Source organism: Callorhinchus milii, unplaced genomic scaffold (genome assembly GCF_018977255.1).
Source record: "Callorhinchus milii isolate IMCB2004 unplaced genomic scaffold, IMCB_Cmil_1.0 Scaffold5, whole genome shotgun sequence".
NCBI classification, from domain to species: Eukaryota; Metazoa; Chordata; class Chondrichthyes; order Chimaeriformes; family Callorhinchidae; genus Callorhinchus; species Callorhinchus milii.
In genome coordinates, this window is record NW_024704746.1 from 39,305,994 (window position 1) to 39,328,514 (window position 22,521).

The following is a 22,521-nucleotide window of genomic DNA, read 5'->3' on the forward strand; positions in this document are numbered from 1 at the left end:
TGAACAACTTCATATTATCAACAGTGTTGGCTGGGCATGTCTTATAGTATTCTGAATGCAGGTTTTAGAATCTTAAGACTATTCCTCGTCCAATGCAGTATTTTGCATATTTTAATGAACAATTGTTTTTTTTTTAACCAATTTTGCACATGTATAGTGTAGAGATGGCAGATTGAAACAAGAAACAGAAAGGCTGAATTTTTAACAATGCAACTGAAATCTGCATCAAATAAATGTATAAACCTACATCATAATCAAGTGCTGAAGGCAGTTTGACTCAACCATCAGCTTGCATCAAATTCACTGCAGGAAAAAAAATCCCTCAAAAACCATCAAAGTTCTAATTCAAAATGCATAGGTAGGATAAAGTCTGACGTGGAGTCAAAACTGATCTGATAAATCATTCAAATGGAAATGTATTCATTTTCTGCAGTGATCTTACATAATTCAGTCTACTACATCTTACTCAGTAATTCTTGATGCAGTTTATTCAGTTTTGGAGAGGAGGTCGTGACACCAAACCAGCCTCAGACGTGGTGACATCAAAGCCACATCAGAGGCTGTGTAAATTGTGGAAAATAAAATCACCTTTTATTTACTCCTTTGAAAAATTAGATTGGGGAGCAGAGTAAAACTGTACGACCCATCAATGTTCGTACGTGGCACTATAAAATGATAGCTGTCTTGTGGTATTTATCCACTCACAGACACCATGTCTAAACCTTGAAAACAATTATTCTGGTGGCTTTCTCTTTGTGCCAACACACATTGAACCGCCTCAGGCTAGCCTGTGGAGTAAACCTTTTATTCTCCTTTAAGAGGGAATCAATTCCAAGATACTGACTCATCGCTGAAGATAGAAACTTTCTGCTCTTCTAAGAAGAAACCCTCCGTCCGCCACCCCCGGCCAAATTTGCAATTTCCCTAAACCTCATTACTTTGCTGAACATTTCTTTGATGAATCACTTTCTCCTGCACATGGCACAGACTCTCTCTGCTATATTACAGATGAAGTTAATCCAGATAGGATTTGACACGCAAACTAAAAATGGCTTCTGTCTGACTATAAATATAAAAGCAATGTTAAGACCAAAATGTGGCCCATAAGTAAAGAAACAGGTTCTGAGCTGAGTCTATTCCATGTAATATTTTGTCAATTAAGTGGATTCAATGAGCCAAATGGCCTTCTTCTGTGCTGGAAGTTTATATAGTTCTATAGAGTAGAATAGGACAAGCAGTTGTGCTACAGTTACAAACACAGTGTAGGTAGTTTCAACAAAAGCACATAAATGTTGTGGATTCCTGAAGAACCAAGCATTTTAAATCACAATAAAATGCAGGCTGCATTTTAGCTATTGTCCCACAATCTGCCATTGGTTAAACATAAAGGGAATAATGGGAGCTGGCAGTGTGGTGGTCAAAGAAAACTAGTGCTGCGATGTGTATTGAGATGTGGCACCACATCCATAATTTCACATAAGGCAATCCTGGCCATATCATTAGAGAAAGTGTCAGGTACCTCTATACACAGAGGAATGGACAATTCATTCTGAGACACTCTAGTTAGTCAGCTCAAGAGAGGTGACAGCCAGAGCATTGGGAATACATTGCCTGGCGACTCCCTTGGCTGGGGAAGATGCAGCAACTTAAAAGAGGCAAGAAAATTAAACACTGAAATTAAAGCTAAATTTCAACATTCTTACCACGTGCAAGTGCTGTAACAGAGAAGCATTGTATTTAAGATTGGAGAGCAGTTCTTAAAAGGAATCGATCTCACCACGATTTGAGTGCTTCTCTATTTTGCTAAGGCAAGGGAATCATTTTGTTATTGTTCAAGATTATATACAGCGTAATAGTTTTACGTTTCTATGGTCAAAATAACTGTAGCAACACTCGATGATCATCAGTGCATTTCAAGCTATTTATTATTTGGTATAAAAGTTAAGCCTAACATTTGACATAGTGCCTTTCACTTCAGGGGGAGGCATCTCAAATCACATCACAAGATATATTGTAAAGTGTCAGGACACAATAGTCTGAACCATTTTACTGGATTAATGCTTTGTATGCATACAAGCATACACATAGCAAACAGTACACAGACACACACCCTAATGGCATCAGCACAAAAAGATCTGCTGTTTAAAAAAAACACAATAATTCTGTTCAATTCCCCAAAGTAAAATATGGAATAAAACAAATATAATTTTCAGTGTCAAGGTTAACTTTAATTTTCACACATACAACGTAAAGACTTTTTAACCTAGATCTATCTTGTTTACAGTGGTAGATTTGCTTTTGAGCATCAATCTTGTAAGCTGGCATCAGCAATGGATTTTTTTATCCAATTCAATCAATATCAGAAAGTAGTCATTTATTTGCTCGAAGAGAGGCACTTGTGAGATCTACAGAACTTCTGTATTACTGGTGGTAAAGCATACAGTACAGGTGCTTGTAAATGGATAGTCCTCTAGGACTACAGCATTCCCTAGAGGAATAGTCATTAATTGCAATTGAAGACTGTTAAAACACCTTGTTAAAACAATGCATCCAAAGTAAAAGCTTATAATGTATAAGCTTATAATGTATGTCACTATAGAACAATCATTTAAGGCAGCAATAAAATATAATAATGATCTACATTTAGTTAATGTATCAGCTAGAAAAAAATTCTCTTTCACCTAAAATCATCTAAGATGGGCTCAGATCTACATAACAAATCAGTTAAGTATTTTTCTTACACTTTTTTTAGCTTTGGAGATTGAATGGAAGAAACTTAAATCTTGTAGTTAAGCCCCTTGTGTCAATTCTTATTACATGTTTTTCTATGTTTTAAGGGAAATAAAGCTTCTTCCAGTTATTATTTGTCTTTACATTATTGGAGTCCACATAAAACATATTTGAAAGCTCTCTTGGGGGAAACTTGGATCAAATTCAATTGATTGAAATTGAAATCAAATTAAACTTCAATTGATGTTGTGCATTTTTGAAACCAGGAAGTAGTTTCAACCAGGAACAACAACAACAACAAGATTCCATTTTTAGAGCACCTTTCACGTCGGGAGGACATCCCAAGGCGCTGGACAGTTGGGCCAGGACCCGAGCCATGGGGGGAGCCAATCAACAACTGCAACAGGTTACCACAAAAGAGAGGGGGCAAAGGGAGCAGATGCACACACTGGCTACTGTGTTCACCCACAAAATACAGTCACAACCCAATATATCCTGTGAAGTGCTTTGAGGCGTCTCGATGACACGATACATGTAGTGACTGTGTTTTTGTAGGCAAACGTGACAGCCAATTTGCACACAACAATATCACAAAAACAGCAAGGAGATGAAGACCATTTTTTATTTATAAGATTGCCGGCCAGGACACCGGGACAAACTCCCTCCCCTTTTCGACCAGTACTATGGGATATTTGACGTCCGCCTGAACAAGCAGACAGGAACACGGCTTAATGTCTCATCTCATCAGCACCTCATTAGTGCAGCAAGGATTTTATGTAGCTTTGAACAAAATGATTCTTCACCAGAAAGATAACAGCTTTCAATAAAACAATGTTTTATTAGCCCCAGTTGACTAGATGAGAAAAATACATCAATACTGACACATGCTGTAAATAATTCTGATTTATTACATTATCAAACTGTAATCCTGATCAACCAAGCATTTCACCTCGCAGAACTCATTTTCAGGCCATTTTAAAAAGTTACATTTTGAAAGTGTTTGGGTTCACCCACAATAGATAGAGACATCTAGGCTTTGGTCTCACTAAGGTATTGGTTTGAGGCGCTTTGGGATGTCCTCCTGATGTGAAAGGTGCTCTAAAATGTAATGTTGTTGTTGTTGTTGGTTATAGCCTTGGCTGCATTGCTGGGCTTGAAATTCTGTGAGGTGTCTCTCTCTGTAATCGCGAAGAACATAAAGAACTCTATATGACCTTAAAAAAAACCAATGATAGTTCTCCAGATAGTGCAGTGAGTTTATTCTGTGAGCAGGGCAATCTGGAAAGAGCGCAGGGTCGATCCCTGGTACGTACTCAATTATGTTATCTAAGTCAGGTGGAATGAGTCCTGCTACAATTGGCTTCAGCAACCCAGTGCGAGGGAGGACTCCTGCTCTGGATTGCTATCCACCAAACCCCTGCTGGAGGTTACTGTCAATACGCGATGGGCGAGGATAGAATTGGACTCAGCTATGGTGCCAGTCACTACTGAATAGCCTGCAGTGAGAACCATATTCCAGTCAAAGAAAAAAGGAGTAATTCTTCAGGAAAGGAGGGAATAGGAGAAAATCAAAAGTTGTTAATTCTGGCATTTGTCCCTGATATTGGTCTACAACAACAACAAACTGCATTTATACAGCGCCTTTCACAACAGACGGCATCTCGGAGCACTGAAACCTAAAACCTGAGCACTTTTCAAAAATGCTGCTACTCCTCTTCTGCTCTTGGAAAACATCAGCGCTTTCAACGAAGACTCGCAAACAAATGCCATGCTCTTATCGCAGAAGTCTGAAGGTTTGTGGGTTTAAGCCCCATTTCTGGACTTCGAGCTCACAGATTAGGCTGACACTGCAGTGCAATAAGGTTATCAGGGTGAAAACTGTGATGTTTTCTTGTATAATTAAGAATACTGCTTCCTGATGGTTTTCATTCCTGTGAAATTGACAGCACAAAACTGCACATACAATACAGTTTAGGCTTATATAGCATCTTTCACATCAAGAGGACATCTCAAAGCATTTGTATTGGTGCAAAACATATTGTTCTTATACCAATCGTACAGTAGAGCTGATTTGCAAAGCAATTTACACTGAGATCAGCAATCAGGCTGATGGATTTGATCCTATATAATAATAGTCCTTGCATTTGATATAGCGCCTTATCATGTTGTTGAGACGTCTCAAAGTGCTTCACCGAATATACTGTAAAATGAATTGACTGTATATTTTTTGTGGGCAAATATAAATACAAATATAAATAAATATAAATGTTTATACACTTAACCGCACCAACCCCACTACAGTGCCCCTCTCTGAGACACTACCCTGAGTAAAGGGTGCTATATAAAGGCAAGTAGTAGTTGTTGTTGAATAAGCAGCTCAGGACCAGGTGCATTAACATACAGGTCTATTGGGCCCAGCTAAATATGTAGCCCCGTTTAAGGTGCCCCGTCTGAGTGAAACTGCCCTGTTCACTGCTGAGGGCAGGGGTCCTGCAGACATGTTGGGAGTACCAATGGTGGGGCGACATACTCAGGCTGTCCCATGTGGGTAAAACTACCCTTTTCCTTGGCGGGGGGTGTGGTGGCACGCAGACGTAGCACTCAGCACAGGCATGCTGAGCTCTCTCTTGGTGTGCGTAGTCGAAGAGAGCAGGGCATAGTCCAGGGCCTCAAGAATTCTTAATCCGGCTCTGCTTAGTACACTGAAGCCGAGGAATTTATTTACTGAAGCATGAGATATGACAGATGTTCCTGGAGTATATCACAATTCTTAGAACCTAACACACTCCACAAACATCTGATCATATTTGTGAATTCAAGATGCTCATTTTGTAACATTCACACAGGAGAAATGCCAATGGAAGGCAAGGGTACACAGATGAATGTCATTACAAATCTTTCAAGTTAGTAGCTAAAGCCACAAAATATGACAATCTTACAAACGTTTTAAACAGAATCCACTGCAGGGAAGCCAAGTGATGTTTCGATGAGTCTCCATTCATGACTTTAATTTCACTTCTTGAGATATTTACCAATTAGCATATATATCATGTAAATAGGTTTTGGAGTCCTATAGTCAATTTATTCAAAAGTGCTTGTGGCTTATGCCACACAATAACTAGCAAAATTATTTGGGTATAACTCACCAGTGATTTCTTTAACACTCCCCTACTCCAACAATAACAGGCACCATTAAATACCTCAGTCATGTAGTCGGCCTTGCAAGTATGGTTAAAAAGCCTAATATCAATCTGCAGTGGATTCATTATTTCCATCTAGGTTACCATTGTACTTAGCAATAAATTAAGGCGAAAATTCTCATAGCAGCAGCAGGAAGCAATGACACGCAGAGAGGATCACTGAAATTCAGAATTAACTTTCTCAGTGTATGTGAGATTTATTTGAACAAAATAATGAAAAAATACACTGTGGCTTTGGTACGAGTTCAGCAATGACATAAGTGTTTTTCAAAGGAGTCCCAATGGTGAAGCAACAAATTGTTCAAACTAATGGGAGCTTCTAACTGTAATGGAATTTTCAAAATAACCACAATTTAATCTATAAAATACCATGATGAATCTTATTGGAGTGGGAGAGAGAGAGAGAACAATCACTGTGTATCCAGTAAGCCTTCCTTGCAAAGTCATTGATCATATCTTGCTGCTGATCAGACCATTCCTATATTGAATAGTTTACAGTCAAAGGGAACTTCTTTTGACGTTAATTGCAAATCCAAAATTGTATCCATTAATATCCGAGTTAAACATTCGAGTTAAACAGATCCTCTTATCTGCATAGGGTTTGCAACCACCAATTTCATTCATTTTACAATACTTCCCCAAGAACAGATTTCAATCAAGTTAATAATTTCCTCAAAACTCTGCTGCATAAATAAGACTTGAGTAAGCTTAGAAGAATGCTGTAACCCAGTGGTATCAACACAAGACCACAAGTAAAACAGGTTCAAACATGAACATGTTATCAGGCGCTCGATATTTGGATTGTTCATTACCATTGAAATGGTTGAATATTAACTATTATAGAAAGATTGCGATGGGAATTACAAGCAGCAGAAACGGGCAGGGGTTCATTTCTTAACCCAAGGAGACCTGCAGAAATATTTTCCCTTTGACTATAGCAAAAATATAACTCGATTGCAAATATGCACTTGCTTGGGCTACATACAGCCCTTTCGAGAACACAGATGGTAGCTGTATGTTTGAGCCAGTGTGTAGTGCCTTCTGTGCCTTTTGTCACTGCAAAATTTCAAAGGAAAACGTGCAAAAAATCAATTTCATTCATGCCAAGCACCTTTGGAATAAAAAAAAGGAGCATTTTGAATTTTGCAAATCCGGAATTCTTCAAATATTAACAAAGCGGTGGAATTGAGGCAAACGTTACCAGACCTCTGGAAACGATCCAAGCAGTGAATTTTGAAAACTGCCAGATCTCCTGTGCGGCTTCACAATCTTTAAATTATTACAAAAATCTTCCTCAAACTTTGTATTTTTGGTGTAGCTCATTTTATACACAAAAACTGATCTCCTGCTACTGACCTGTTGGAAATCCCTTATGCTTCCAAAACACTGATCATTTACCTCACAGATCAGTCTTCTGTGAACAATGATGGCAATAAACCAAGAACCCATGCCCACTGATGCAATATATCACAGCTGGAAAAGGATAGCTTGTTCTCATCAAAATGATTCAATTTTCATCTGGCTTCAGATCTTCCCATCTAATACGGGACAATCAACAGGTACACTCATTGTGGAAATGTAACATTTGCCGACAAAATATGTAGTCACTAGATTCTATAGTAAATCACTTTGAGGTGATAAAGTTCTATATCAAGTGCAAGAATTATTATTTTATTATAATTCAAATAAAGAAACTTTCAGAATCAAAATATTGCTGAACACCTTTAAAGATTTTTTTCTGAATATATATATATATATATATATTAAAAAACTTGCATTTATAAAGAGCTGTTCATACAGGACAGAGTCTCAGAGCACAGTGATGGGGTTGGACACAAAGTAGAATGGGGAGAGGGAGAGAAGACTTGCCTCTTCACTATGAAGAGGCAAGTCATAGAAAATAAACATTATGATAGAAATCGAGAGCAAATTTACGTTTAGATTTTGTGGAGTCCTGTAGCTCAGTGGTGAGTGCACTTGCCTTGCAAACGAGAGAGCTGGGTTCGATTCCCGGGCAGGGCAAAACATTGGGCAAGTTCCTTAGTCCACACGACTCTGTTTACATAGTAGGAACCCGATTGTTAGTCACTTTTCTGGGGATAATAATCCTTTCAAAACAATAAATTATAAACAAAAATAATAATTTGGTCACTCAATCCATGACTGTTTGTGTAACACTGCTGTGTGCAATTGAATGCCCTGTTATGTCCACAAAATATACAGTCAATTCATGTTACAGTATATTCTGTGAAGCGCTTGTGACATCTCGAAGAGATGATAAGGCACTATATCAAATGCAAGGATTATTATTATTAATTTATGCAACTCAGATGCTCAGACTTATATCTCTGCATTAGTGGAAGAATCCCTGGAACTCGCTTCTACTGTTATGTATGGCGGTAAACCTTTACTTTGTATTAAGACAATGTGCATAAGAATAAGCTCACATTATCAAAGTGCACTAAAATGACCTCTACAGAAACTAGTTTGTATATGTTATGTAATGAGTACATATATGAATCTCAGAAAGTCTTTAAATTATCTCTGCAACAGTATGCAATTGCTAAGAGTCAAGAGATCATTGTTTTGATTTCCATTTATTTATTTGTATATAAATAGTCAGTCTTTTGGAAAATTAGACAACTACTATGCACACAGGGTGAAGTGTAATCTGTAGCTGAATGTTCCCAAAATTATACATTCAAATCCATAATAAAATCCTAGTTGACTGCTCTTTTTTTGATTATTAGTAAAAAGTCAGTGAAAGCACAAAACTTGTTATGTGCATAGCTTAGCAGACAACTGTATCAATTTGATCTATCATGCAATGTTCCAGCAATACTTTAACATAATGGCTTGATTCTTCTTTGGGCATGTGCTGGCATGTGCATCCTTTAACAAATCTGTTGTCGTGGACAAAGAGCTTTTTTGTACTTTTCAGTACATTTTACAAATTTGTCTCCATGTCATTAGAAATAATGGAATTGCAATTTTAAATGTGAAATTTAATGTCACTTTCAAAGCGCAATGTTACCTACAAGTCAATCAAGACATCTGTAAACCCGACAGGGTAACATTTGTGAAACTGATGGGTAAAGAGCAAAATGGCAAATTCCTGAAGCACATAGAGCAGAATACGAGTTCCCCCACCACCACACTACCAATAGTTAGTGTTTTTACTACACTGAATTCAAAATATGAAATAGTTGTATGCAGCTTTGGTGGGAATCTGTGAAATTTTTGATGCAGTTTACATCTCTCAACCATTTCCAGCTGCAGCGAAGTTACGCTTTTAGATCACTGTGAATCATTAATTTTTGGGCAGAACACAATAACTTAATTGAAATGCATCGTAACATCTGGGATTCTTTAGCAGCACTTCCCTGCTCAGTTATATCACAGACCATGGGTGTGACACACAAGTGAAAAGGTTTGGTGGTTATTGTAATTTTCTGTCAGTACCTTTTGCTGCATTGCTTCCATCTCTACAGGTTTTCTTTGGCACAAGATACACTTACAAAATATTTTACCTGACATGAGGTATCTTACACTTGTGAGGCCATTTACACAAAACACATATCAGCAAATTAGTTGCCAATTGCACAAGCTTTCCAAAAATTGAAGGATATTAATTTTTAACCTAGCTCTTTCTTGAGGTGTCAACTCAACATTTCTATTTTGTTTAATATTTCATTTAAAAAAATTGGCAGACTGGAAACTCCACTGACAGGCCCACCAAGACCGAAGATTTTGTATGCTGAATCTCTTGTGCACCACGTAGCACAGAACAATTCTCAATTACAGGATGATTGCCTTTGAACAGTTTGCACAGGTCATTATAGTCTTTGAGTGACAAATACAACATAAACATATGAAATGCTCTTTGTAGAACACGTCTGCAATGCCAATTCATACTTGTGAGGTGTACTTTAGGATGGAAAGCATGGAAGTCAGAAGGTTGTGGGTTCAAGCCCCATGTCAGGACTTGGAATTTGGCACAAGAGAGTGTTGCTGAACGCACCTGGACCAAATCAATCTTAACGGTCCATCAGCAGATCTGCCTAAACTACACTGGAACACCCAGAAGGGTTTGTTTATTTCAGTCGACATCTGTTCCCTATTCCTCCTGCATTGTTTTCAAACACTGCCCTGGTTCTTTTCCGAAGGAGTTAGTCACTGCAGTACCAACTGGTTTTGTCACTTGCCTTTCAGCATCCCTGCTGTGGTGGCTTTCAGTGACACATTAGGAGATACTTGGAGTTTGTCCAGTGAAGTGCATATTTCTGCCAGCTACCTCAAAACCTGTTTTCCCTTTCTCTTCTGTCACTCCTCCCCTCCCCCCCGCCCCCTACCCCACACACCGCAAATATAATAATATATTCATTCAGCAAGAATGAACTAAGCACAATTTAATTGCAAAACAAGATTTCCTGTTACGTCCCAACCAGGGCCAGATTAATGGATCTGGAGGCCCTTTATAATTTTCATGCAAAATATGCAGCAACACCTTTTTAAAATACTTTCTTGTGGGACTTCATAGTTGCAAACGTATCAACTACATAATCAAAATTTTGTGTATGTGTCAAATCATGCTCGATAGACAAGGTTACAAAGTTATTCGATCTATCCTGGCTCACTGTGGACCTGAGTAAGATTCGTCTTTGAGAACGAGTGTTTATCTTCATAGACTGTTACTTTAGTATAAAGAAAATATGAAGAGCAACTGCCACATTTGGAAATGCTGATTCCACCAAGTAATTCTGTTTCATGTACTTTAGCGTTTCTCACGGAGTTCTCTCACACTCAATACGTGATATGAAATCCAAAAAGTGTAGGAATCCATCAGCATTGTTCACATCAAAATCTTTTTTTTAGCGCCACTAAGATAAGCTCTGTTGTTACTAGAAATGGCTCCTGCTTTCCATGCTGTCTCTTACCTCCCACTCCGCCTCTCTTCCCATCGCTCCACTCAGTGCCTCACGTGTGGAGACCGACCGGACGAGAAGCACAGCCAGGAGGTAACAGGCACCACGGAGAACAGGAGCCATGTCTAGCAGCAATAAAGCTTATCTTAGGAAGATAGTCACTAAGACTGGGACATGAGCAACGAACTAAAATCAGATGAGCAGAAGTGTAGGCTTGGGACGACTGCATAGATAAGTGGAGCAAGGCAATGGAGGGGGGGGAGGGGATTCGAAAACAAAGAGGATATCAGAATCTATTCACAGAGGAACAAGTGTACTTGGCAAGGATGGAATGATGCGGGACTTGATTTGGAGTTCTGGATGAGTTGAGGCTCATGAAGTGTAGAGCTAATGAGTTGGAGAGCATTGGAGAAATCTCTGCCAGCGATGAAACATACAGATAAAGATGTCAGCAGTGGTGGCAGCAGAATAGCAGCAAAAAGGAGTGGAGACCTGTAGATCAGTGGTTAGAGCACTCACCTCGCAAGTAAGAGGTCTGTGACAGATTCCCAGCAGGGTGAAACCTTGGACAAGTTTCCTTACTCTACAAACCTGATAATAATCCCTCATGAAAAAAATAATAAATTGGACGCTTCAATCCACGACTGTATGTGGGACACTGCTGTGCGCAATTGGCTGCCGTGTTTCGCCCACAAATATACAGTCAATTCACTTTACAGTATATTCTGTGAAGCACTTTGAGACATCTAGAAGACGTGAAAAGCACTATATCAAATGCAAGGATTATTATTATTATTTTATTATAAAAGCAGTCTGCATTTTGGAAGTGAAAGAAACCAGTCTTGGAGATGGATGTGAGGTTTAAAATTCTGTTATATGAAATTCAGGGGTTGAACTGAATACCAGAATTATGCACCACAAGATATGTCCTTAGCAGGCGATGAGTAGTCTGTCCTTATTACAGGTATCTTGTTTGCCAGCAGCACCTATGTGCCTCTGGTGCTGGCAAATAAGATAGCTGTAGCCTTGAAGGCATTTAAAGGCCAGTTAGCCCATCAAGCCCATTTCCTCACAGACCATGCAGATCACAGATATCAACCACCCCCTCAATCTCCTAGTGAAATCCTTTTCCAAAAGAAATCAAGCTGAAAATCCAGAATATATTGATACAACACTTGCATTTATATAGTGCCCCTCATGCAGGGTAGCGTCCCAGTGTGCTACCCTTTGCGCAGGATAGCATCCAATATCCACATTTTCACTACTGAACCTGACTTCTCTTGTCCTCGCTCGCATCCGATCCTCCCCACCACACACCCACTCCATGCGTTTACCAAACTCTGGAACAGTGCACTCGGTTACATTGCTTTGCTCTTTCTCCAAATCCATTTCATCATTTCATTCATCAAGCATGCATCCAATTCTCTTTCAATAGCCACATTCGGAAACATGGTCTACATACCAATAACCTTCGATTCAAGAAAAATCTGACCTTACCTTCATGTGCTAGAAAATAACACTGAATTAATTCTAAAGTCCTTATCTCTTCAGCAGTTTTCAAATCATTCAAACCATTCCAGGCAGAAGCCAGTGAGCAGTGCGCATATTTGAATATGTGAGTGAATATGATGTAATTCACTATGTATGTATATGTAAATGCTCTGAGACTTTGCCCTTCTTGAAGTGTACTATATAGAAATGCAAGTTGTTGCTATAGGTGTAGAGCTTGGCCTTTAACTTCACGCTTAAGCAAATGCACAGTGCAAGTGAAACTCTGCTCACACCACGGAGGAAACAAGAGGTTATATTATACCCCTTGGTAGAGCAAAAAAGTGGCAATAATAGCAAGTGGATGAGTGAAGCTGATGGCGAAGTCCTAGTGGTATTGTTACGTGTTCTGTAGCAAGTTTAAATTGCTACAAACAAAGCGAAGCTGATCCCCTAATGCACTGAATACTTTTAATAAAGGTTTTACTAGAATCTGCAAAACACAATTATATACAAACATTGTTTTTAACAAGGTACTATCAAGGTTGAAGGACCCCATTGAGAGGTGCCTTTGTTACAATCTCTCTAAATCTGGACACTTTGTTACAGACCAATACATCTGTGCTGTCAGCCAAGACGTTGGCAAAACTGAAGATGCTGTTTGCATTATTTGGCACCATTGGTGGCAGAAACATTATTGTGTTTCCACCACTAACGATCTCACAAGTACAATGTTTGTTTTCTAAATCATAAAAATAGTGCCCTTGCTAGCCTAAAGAGCCATTATTTTCCCACTCATCTGCAGCCTAATGCTGTTTCCCGGGCAGCAGATTGACAGAAGCAATGAGCTCACCACTATTCCACACTCCAGCTAACACTGAGAAATACAGGACCACCTGGTAAAGTTAGTTCTCTATTTTAACATTAAAAAAAACTTGCAAGTAGCAAACTAACAAAAAAAAATTCACAAAAGGAATGAGATTACATTAAATTGCCCTTTTAATGAATGTGCTGCATCCATTTCCTTTAGCGCACACAGATTATGGTACTACCCAAAATCGTGTGCGGTAGACAGAAGAGTCACTAAATAAGGGAAAAAATTTTTTATGGCTGGACTATATCATTTATGGGAGTAAAATTTCATCATTCGGTGTAGGCACAATTGCACCCACCAGTTAGAATGGCTGTAGATAGAGCAGGTGTCTAGAATAACAGGTATTTGCAAATGACAGAATGCATTGAAAATGACACATTCCACTTTTTAACCCAGATTTCCTTTGAATGATAAAAAAAATTCAGTTGATAGTCGATGGCGGATCGCTTTTCCGGGGGTAATAATCCCTTAAAAAAATAATTTGGTTACTCAATCCACTACTGTGCGTGGGACACTGCTGTGCGCAAAGGGCTGCCTCATTTTGCCCACAAAATGTACAGTCAATTCACTTTACAGTATAGTTTATGAAACACTTTCAGACTCACCAAAATGTGATAAGGCGCTATATCAAATGCAATAATTATTATTATTATTACCCAGAGAGTATTTAACAACTGGAACAGGTTTTGAGGAAGGTTGGTTGAAGCCAGGACTAATTTAAAAAGCAGCTTTGTGCAACGATGGGAGGCTGGTAGGACAGGTATTCTGCAAAGATGAGATCAAAAAGGCACAAAGTGCCTTTTTCATTCAAGCGCATCTTGTGATTATGGACTTCATGTCACCTGTTCTGTCCCAAGGGTGGGGGGAGTAGGGAAGAGAGAGAGAAAGTATTTTCTGGATACACTGCACCTCAAAGACAATTAAGTAAAAACTCTAGAACATATTATTCAAGTCTAGCTTCAGGACAATTTCTTCACCTTGCCTTCAGCAGAACAGAAATTATTCCATTGCATGAACCATTTAGTTGCTTCAAAAAGGACTCGATTGTGTTTTTGCAATGAGATTTAGAAACAACTGACTAATTTTTTTTCTATGTACGGCTGTTTATTCCCAAAGGTGGACACAGTTTCACAGTCATTGTGGGCATAACTCAAAGCAAGGTGATACTCCAAGATCAAAGTTTTCTTCCAGAAAGCACCCCCCCCACCCCACCCCTTTTCTCTTCCATGTGCTCGTTGCCTTTAATGAATGAAAATGCAGTGGTTGATTAGATCTGGACCTTCTATTCTAAGAACGATGTTAAAATGTAGCCTGGTTCAATTGATAGTACTGTTGTCTCTGGATTAGAAGACTGTGGGTTCCAGCCCCATGTCAGGACTTTGTACTCACGATCTAGGCTGAAACTAATGCGGTGCTACAGGGAAGTGCTAAAGGAGATGCTATCTTTTGAATGAGATGTTAAATCAAGGTCCCCAGGTTCAGGTGGACTATGATACTATTTGAAAAGAGAAGGGGGTTTCTCCCAGTGTCCTGGCCAACAATCCCCAAATAAATTAGTTATTCACATTATGGATGTTTGTGGGACGTTGCTGTGCGCAAATTGGCTATGACACTTACGCGCAAAATACAGTCATGCACTTTTACAGTAAAATCCCCTGAAGCACTTTGATACATCCTCCAAACATGAAAGGTATTATATCAAATGCAAGGATTATTATTAAATCAATAGAGAAAATGATAAAATGTCTCCACTTCTTCCTGAATTTCTGTCATGCTATAAGGGCAAGATCCTCTCACAAATTTCTTGTAAATGTCACTTCATTATTATCACAGTCGTTTGCACAATTATTTAAAATGTCATTGGTGCCAGCCACACTCAAGACCAGTACCATTTCAGACAGGAAATGACAGAAGATTCTTTTAAAATATGTATCAAGGCTGTCATACTGTGACAGGCAATAAAATACTCTGCAGATAAAGGCTCAATTTTCAACAACTTCATCATCTCTCCCTCCCCCCCGTAAACAAAGTATGACATGCATTAGTACAATGTAACAAATAATATTACGAATAATAATATTAATAATAGCACTTGCAATTGACATAGGGCCTTACTTCATCATTAAGAAGTCTAAAAGCTCTTCACAGGATATACTCCAAAAATGAATTGACTGTGTATTTTATGAGCAAAACACAGCAGCCAGTCTATGCACAGCAATGGCCCACAAACTGCCAAGGAGGGAGTGACTAACCAATTTTATTTGGGGGATTTGTTGTCTAGTACACCAGGAAAAACTTCCCTTTGTTTTTAGAATAATGTCATGGGATCTTAACATTGCTCAGCCTTCACTTTTTAAAATATACCTGTTTTCACACTGACATTTTCAAGCACCACTAAGGTGGAGATTTCAAAGGGATTTTTGTTAATAATCAGAAATACTGCAGCATAACATTTCTTCATACATTGATCAATTCTGTTTGCCAGCATTTTTCTACAATACAATACTACATATATATACTACAGAGGTCTGAAAAGTCACCAGATCCTTAAGTAACAGAAAGCATGTTGATGATAAGTATATCATCTTTAAAGAGAAGTGAATGTGTTAGGTCTCATTATAACCAGCTGTGTAAAACAAAGATGCAATTGGTCTTGATGTGATCTAGAATTAACCATACATCGCTTTTAACCAATACAGAATTATGATTATAAAGATTATGTAGGAGGCAGATAAGTGAAATTGATTCTATCGTATAGGTCTAGTATTTAAGTTCTAAAGTATTTAAGTTCTAAAGTAACAAAAAGATGTTGATTATCTTACCTCAGTCCTGTCAATAACAGCTTGATGCATTAAAAGCAATTTGGTACCAAAAGGTTTGGCCTTTGAAAACTGCGCAAATTGATTTAACCAAGCATTACTCACTTTAAAATGAACTCAGCATGATCAACTTAACTTCTAATTATTTTCTGCAAAGGGAATTCAGTTTGTTTTACCCTCACACATTAAAAAAAAATTGTTACGTTTGATATAATGCCATCAAGTCAGGATGATAGTCTCAAAGTGCTTCACAAAATTTATTGCGAAGTGGAGTGACTGTATTTTTGGGAGTGAAAATATACACTGGATAAATCACAATACCGTAACTGGTAATTTCAGTTCATTCTTTAGAAACTTTTAAAGAGAAGGCATGACCCCTACTTTCCAGTACAACTAAAGACGGGCAATAAATGCTGACAAGCAAATATTTATATTTACACATTAATTATCCCCCACATCCAGTCCCTGACCAGGACCGCCTTCCTCCAGCTCCACCACATTGCCCGCCTCCAACCATACCTTATCCCAAATGCAGCCGAAACCCTTGGGCATGCCTTTGTCACCTCCCGTCTGGATCACTCAAACATGCCTGCATACTTACCTTGACCAAACTCCGTACACCTATCTCACCAGTTCTGGCGAGGCTCCACTGGCTACCCATCACCGAATGGATCGGCTTCGAGATCCTCACACTCATGTTGAAATCCATCGACTCCCTGGCACCCCCCTAACTCTCCAACCTCCTCACTCCCCAGTCAATCACCCGGCGCCTCCGCTCGATTGGCACCGGCCTCAAAAGCCTCTTCCAAGAAAATGAAGTCCCAGTCACCTCTCAAATGCATGCCCACAGCATAAAAACACTTTAAAACCTCGGAGCACGTGCGAGATACAAAACCTGTGCAATTTTGCTTTAGCATGATTATTTTTTCAGACAAAGAGCAGTTGGATCAGGTCTACCAGGAAGGGTGGTTGAGAGCAAAAAACTGAACTCATTGAAGAAACACTTTTATGCTGCAACTGGGAGATGGCAGAGCTGGTGTTCTGAAATGAAGGTTAGCAAATGGGACAAAAGGCCTTCTTCATCACAAACTATTTTTAATCTACTTCATGGTCACACATGAAGAATGGGAACTGGGGAAAGTTAGAGAAGGGTGGTGGTAAATATACAGTAAAATTCACTTTATAATATATTCTGTGAAGCGCTTTGAGATGTCTAGAAGACATGAAAGGTGCTATACAAATGTAATCTTGTTGTTGTTGTTGTTGTCGTCGTCGTCCGTGGAACAATACCCCAGCAAAGAATTAACATCTTCAGGTAAGGAGAGAACAATACTGGCATTAAAAACAAGAAACCAGACATCAATTACCACAAGATGTAAACTGTTTCATTATTTTAATAGTTAAAAAAATTAACTTGTATCCAAATTGATGTTTTATATACTGCATATGTATCTCAACACTTCCATCCAGCAGCGTGTAAAGCACTTTGAAAAGTCCTCCTAATGTGAAAAGCACTATACTCTATAAATATAAATTGTTTTGGATAAATACTTAAAAAAAGTGTTACATACCATTAATTCTGGAATATAATTAATATATATATCATTAAATTTCCCAATCATTTAGGGATCAAGTTCCTTTCAAATATTTCCTTTGTGTAGTTACTGAAGTGTACTGTGTAGTATTTTCTCCTCAGTAGGTTACGGAATTGCCTAGGCTGTAGCTTTTTCCACAGGGACAGATTCTGGAACGGTTCCAAGCAGTTTAATAATAGCTCATGCAACAATTCTGTTGGAAAGCTAACATCTTGGAAGCTGAAAGTGTCATTGGGTTCCCAAGCCTCCTGCCTCAGAATGAATGCAGTCTCAACTAACATCCACACTCAGTAAACACTCAATGGATTGCTTTCTCAAGCTCTTAGCTCGGTTGCTAGAAGGAATAACAGCGCTCCGATTGGGAATTGGAACACACAGTGAAAGATGTAACAGAGCCAGGTTAATTCAATGAAGTTATTCCTCCTGTCCAATAACTACAGTATTAACGGAAATGATACAAATAATTGTAGCTCAGACCAATCCATCTATTTCAGTTCAAAGGAAAAAATTAACAGAATGTGCCATTCATTAGGACCAGATAGGAAAGTTTATGGAGGTTTGATGGGGCCACCCTGAAAGCAACACAGATGTGCATCAGTTTCGATCAGATAAACTTCTTAATCACACATTGGGATGCAAATTACATTAAATACGTCTGTAGTGCCATTGTGATTTACACTCACCTATCAGTATTCTTCTTTAACATATATGTAGCTATTACAACACCAAGCTCCATACACACTCAGAATGATGGAGAGAAGTATGTCTTTCCATGTGCCATTTACGCATATCTCTTGGTAATACTGTCAGTAACCAAGGAAACACCAAGGATAACAGACACAATAATCACTAATAAAATTGTGACCCCCAAAATATTTTTGTCCTTGCAATTTCATTAAGGAATCCCAGATTTTGAAAGCATTCAATGTTCAAATGCTCTGATGCACCACATTGAATTGATTTAAAACGCAACGCAATGAAACATTTTGAGGTCAAATGAAAAGTAAACCAAAAAGGTTTAACATTTTCCATAAAATAACAGATAACAAATTCTACGCAGATTTGCACTTAAAGAAAGGTTTGTGAGGAAGAACAAAGTTAGTTTGAACAACCATCTAAATGTCAAAGAGATTTATGTTTGCTAGTGTGAGGTTATCTAATGTCATATGCGTTCACTGCTAGACCTGATTGAAAACCATCCTAGCAATCAATGTTTTTTCCCCTCAGACCTCAGCAGTGCTGTTGGAGGATATTCTTTGACTTATTTTAAGGTGTCTTCTTACAAAACAAATACTGCACTGGGTTCACAATTCAGTCAGAACATTAAAGATGGAACACAAGCATCAAGTGTTATTCAGAATGTATAGAAAGGCACGTATTTATGTAAAACATTTCAAATGATGTCCAGTTACCTTTGACAAGCAATTTGAATGAGAGAGTAGGTGCAAATGAGAAAGATGTCAGAAAAGTCATAACCGTATGATGATCAGGTCACATTACTGTCGCTGCTGATCCCTTTCTGAGTTGCTTCAGCTATTCATAGAAAATGAATCAACAGGCTGCCACTTGCCAGTCTAATTATAGGTTCTGCAATCAAAATTATATCTGCTTTGCAGAATGGTCTATGAAACAAACGGACAATCATGCATCATAATGAAACTAGCACGATCATCCAGGTTAGCTCACAAAAGCTTCTTCAAAACATTTTTTTTAAATAGAAACTGAACAACTCAAACCAACATTCACTTTTATAGAAAGGGCAACATTTAGTCAGTGGCGAGGTAGAGTGTGAGAAAAAGGATAGCAGGGAAGATAATAGGAATCTACATTATAGATGTAGGTACTGAATAAAGTGGAGATTCAGATTTCCACACTTTCATAGAGCATCTTTCAGTCTGCAAGTGACGTATTCCATTTAGTTCTCAGCTAAGCTGATTCTGGTCTGCATTACTTTCCACAACAGATATTTACCACCAATTCCAGTTATGCTGGTGCAAAAGTCATACCACCGATTTTACACTGACCAGAAACCATAAGTAAATAAACCGGAAAGTCTTGAAACCATCCTCATGTATACTGAAATAAATACTAATAGGGTGAATGGGTAACCTGTTGGGCTTCAACATTTCAGATAAAATATCAACCATTATTTGTTTTGTGAATTGGATTTTAAATCCAATGTTGTTCTGACAGAAACCAAACTGGGGAATACCATTCGTCAGAGAAACAAGAGAGTTAACAAAAACCTTTGTCATTGCAAGATTCATGGATTTCTCCCTATATAAATCAGGTTTCCAATCTGGAACATCAGGTAAGGTTCAATGGATGTGTTGTATGTATTCTACAGGCACTGGTTCTACACTGGCACCTTCAATGACAGCAGTGAACTGGGATACACCATGTTCTAGTGGCTTTTATGCTCCAGAAAAGCAGAGTTCTATGCAAGCATACTCAAAGATGTGCATCATCAGCATCTGAAAGCGGTTCAAAATGTTAATGTTATACAAGAGCAGATGGGTGAGTCAGCTCTTTTCTAACACTGGACTTAAAGGCCACTCAGCAAATCAGCTGGGCACTCTGCAAAACCTTAAGATTAAAAAAACTTCTCCCTTGCAACCAGTTGCAACGACCATATATTGCAAACACTGTACAGCTGAAGCATTGGGAGAATTCCTCATTGAGATGGTCTCTCAACGGTTTGTTTTGAAATCTATTCGTGCGCAGTTTGCTTGATAGGAACTGAATCTGAACACAATTTATTCTGTTTCAGTAAGATATGAAAATTTGGTATAAGCAATGTCATTTCTACAACATACCTGGCCCTTAACATTTTCAAAAAGCATGTAACAATGTTGCATTACAGTGATTAATGGCTAAGATAGCTAAGCAGCATAACTTTCATTCATGATGTACTCATTTGATTCCTTGCTCCCACACCAGTTGTTTTGCATTTGTCTACAATTCCCCTGTGTTGGCCTAGTTTCTTTAGAAGATTCAAATTCTGAATATAACTACAATGTTCTGCATAATCTCTGCCTGAAGTTTCAGTATATGTATATGTAATCTTGCATTCAATATCCTCATCCATTTATAAGTAGCACATAAGATGGGTTCCTCAAACTTGCTATTCCATTCATAAGCACTTTTCAGCTAGAAAACTTTAATTTTGTTTCTTTTTTGAGCAGCTCTTTTATCCATTACTCGATTCTCTAACCGCTTTAAAGTGGCCCAATAAGAGATATGCAGCTTGTTGAAGAAGATGTCAGTCCAGTGCGCACGCTCACTAAAATTTTAAAAACTTGGGGCTTTCATTTAAAAAATCAGAAATTAGAACTAAAAAAGTTGATTTCAAGTGATTTTATTTTCATACAAAAAGATATCAAGTACATGGAAAAAGTTACCCTGGTTAAACAAATTGCTAGAAATTTGATAGGTTTTTGGAGAAAGACTTAATTGAGCAACATATATGATGAAAGGGTAGAAAGATGAGCTAAATGTTCTCTTCCCTCGTTCCTAAAAATCATCTTCCTTCGCTGCTGCCAGTCTTTTGCATTCAGGTTGCAATGCTGGGGTTATCCTCCTGGGGGGCAGGGGAAGTGGGGAGGTGAGGCAAGTCTTACCAGCTGTCTTATGATTGTCAACAAGACAACTGGTAGGAGCTGAACTGGCTCCAAGGTGACATGTTTAGCAACGGAATGTCAGAATCGAGCCAACCCTCTGCGGCGGTTTCAGCAGTCCGGTTCCTCAGCGAGACAGGTCCGCAGGATTCCAGGACACTGCTGATGGCAGCACAGCCAGCCTGGCTCATCGGCAGGACTCGGAAGGTCAGAGCACTCACTGGGTGTAGGGAATCCTTCCACTCAGCTCCTGTTAACTCTGCAAGCCAAAGCCCTAACGGGTAGGGTGAATCTAGATGGACAAACAGCAGGAAAGCTTGCCAGACAGTGTGGAACCAAGGTCTTTTTTCTAACTCTTAAATAGTAGTGTCTTTTAAAACCTCTTCACCATGCCTATGGTCACCTCCCACTTCGCCTCCGCACCCCCCCCCCCCCCACATCCCCTCCCCCCTACTCAGTGTCCATCCCTATCACAGTAAGGTGCTCTGAGACATGAAGGGTGCTAAATAAATGCAGGTTGTTGTTGCTGAATCACCCACGTGACCTGTGGAATAGATCACGATCCCGTAGTAATTATTTTCTGCCACTGGGAAGAATACTAACAATACTGTATTTATATAATTTAGTGTAGCCCTCAAATAGTGCAACAGCTGAAAATACTGCAATTCCCCAATACTATTTGGGCCCGTGTGAAATGAACGAAGACCTGACCGTTATGACATTGATAAGCAATAGGTAAGCTAAAAAATTTTAACAAAGTAGTTAATAAAACTGCAGTGGGACATGTTCAAAGGGGATTACATCTCTCTGTGCAGGTATGGAATGATGACTTGATCAACGGGGTAATTCGTCAATTAGTGCATAATGTGCTGCTTAATGATGAAGTTTCCAGCTCAGAGGAGAGGAGAGTCCATTATCACTGATCCAGATACTTCAGTTTGCAAAGGCAGACAATGAAAGTGACAATGGTGAAAGAACAGACTTCATGTCATTAATTGAAGATAAAACCAAAAACTGGGGAATGAACTCAACAAATCCATACCACAAGAAAGACAGGGTTTCTTTTGAATTAGAAAAAAGCAGGAAATAAGGGAATGCAAGGGAATATAAACAAGACAACTGTATTAAGGTAAGAGTTTGAATTTTTTTAATTACTTGTATTGACTGACTTGATGTTGCAAATGAACATATGGGGAATGTGTGCGTAGATTTAATAAGAATATTTGAAAGTCTGGATGGAAAAGCAAATTAGAAAACAAATATTCAGAAGAAA

The 22,521-nt window shown here is 38.6% G+C and overlaps 1 protein-coding gene across 2 annotated transcripts in view; it reads right to left on the reverse strand.

Annotated features, from left to right (window-relative positions):
• grip1 (glutamate receptor interacting protein 1) overlaps window positions 1–22,521 on the reverse strand; it is a 189,143-nt gene that overhangs the window by 161,044 nt on the left and 5,578 nt on the right. Inside the window, exon 1 of one of the 2 annotated variants that reach the window (XM_007904959.2) lies at window positions 19,044–19,136. The exons of the other annotated variant lie outside the window; for it this stretch is intronic. Within the exon in view, the coding sequence (XP_007903150.1) occupies window positions 19,044–19,104 (61 nt within the window). The 5' untranslated portion in view covers window positions 19,105–19,136. Of the gene's footprint in view, window positions 1–19,043; window positions 19,137–22,521 lie in introns of those variants that run through there. 2 annotated transcript variants of the gene reach the window in all.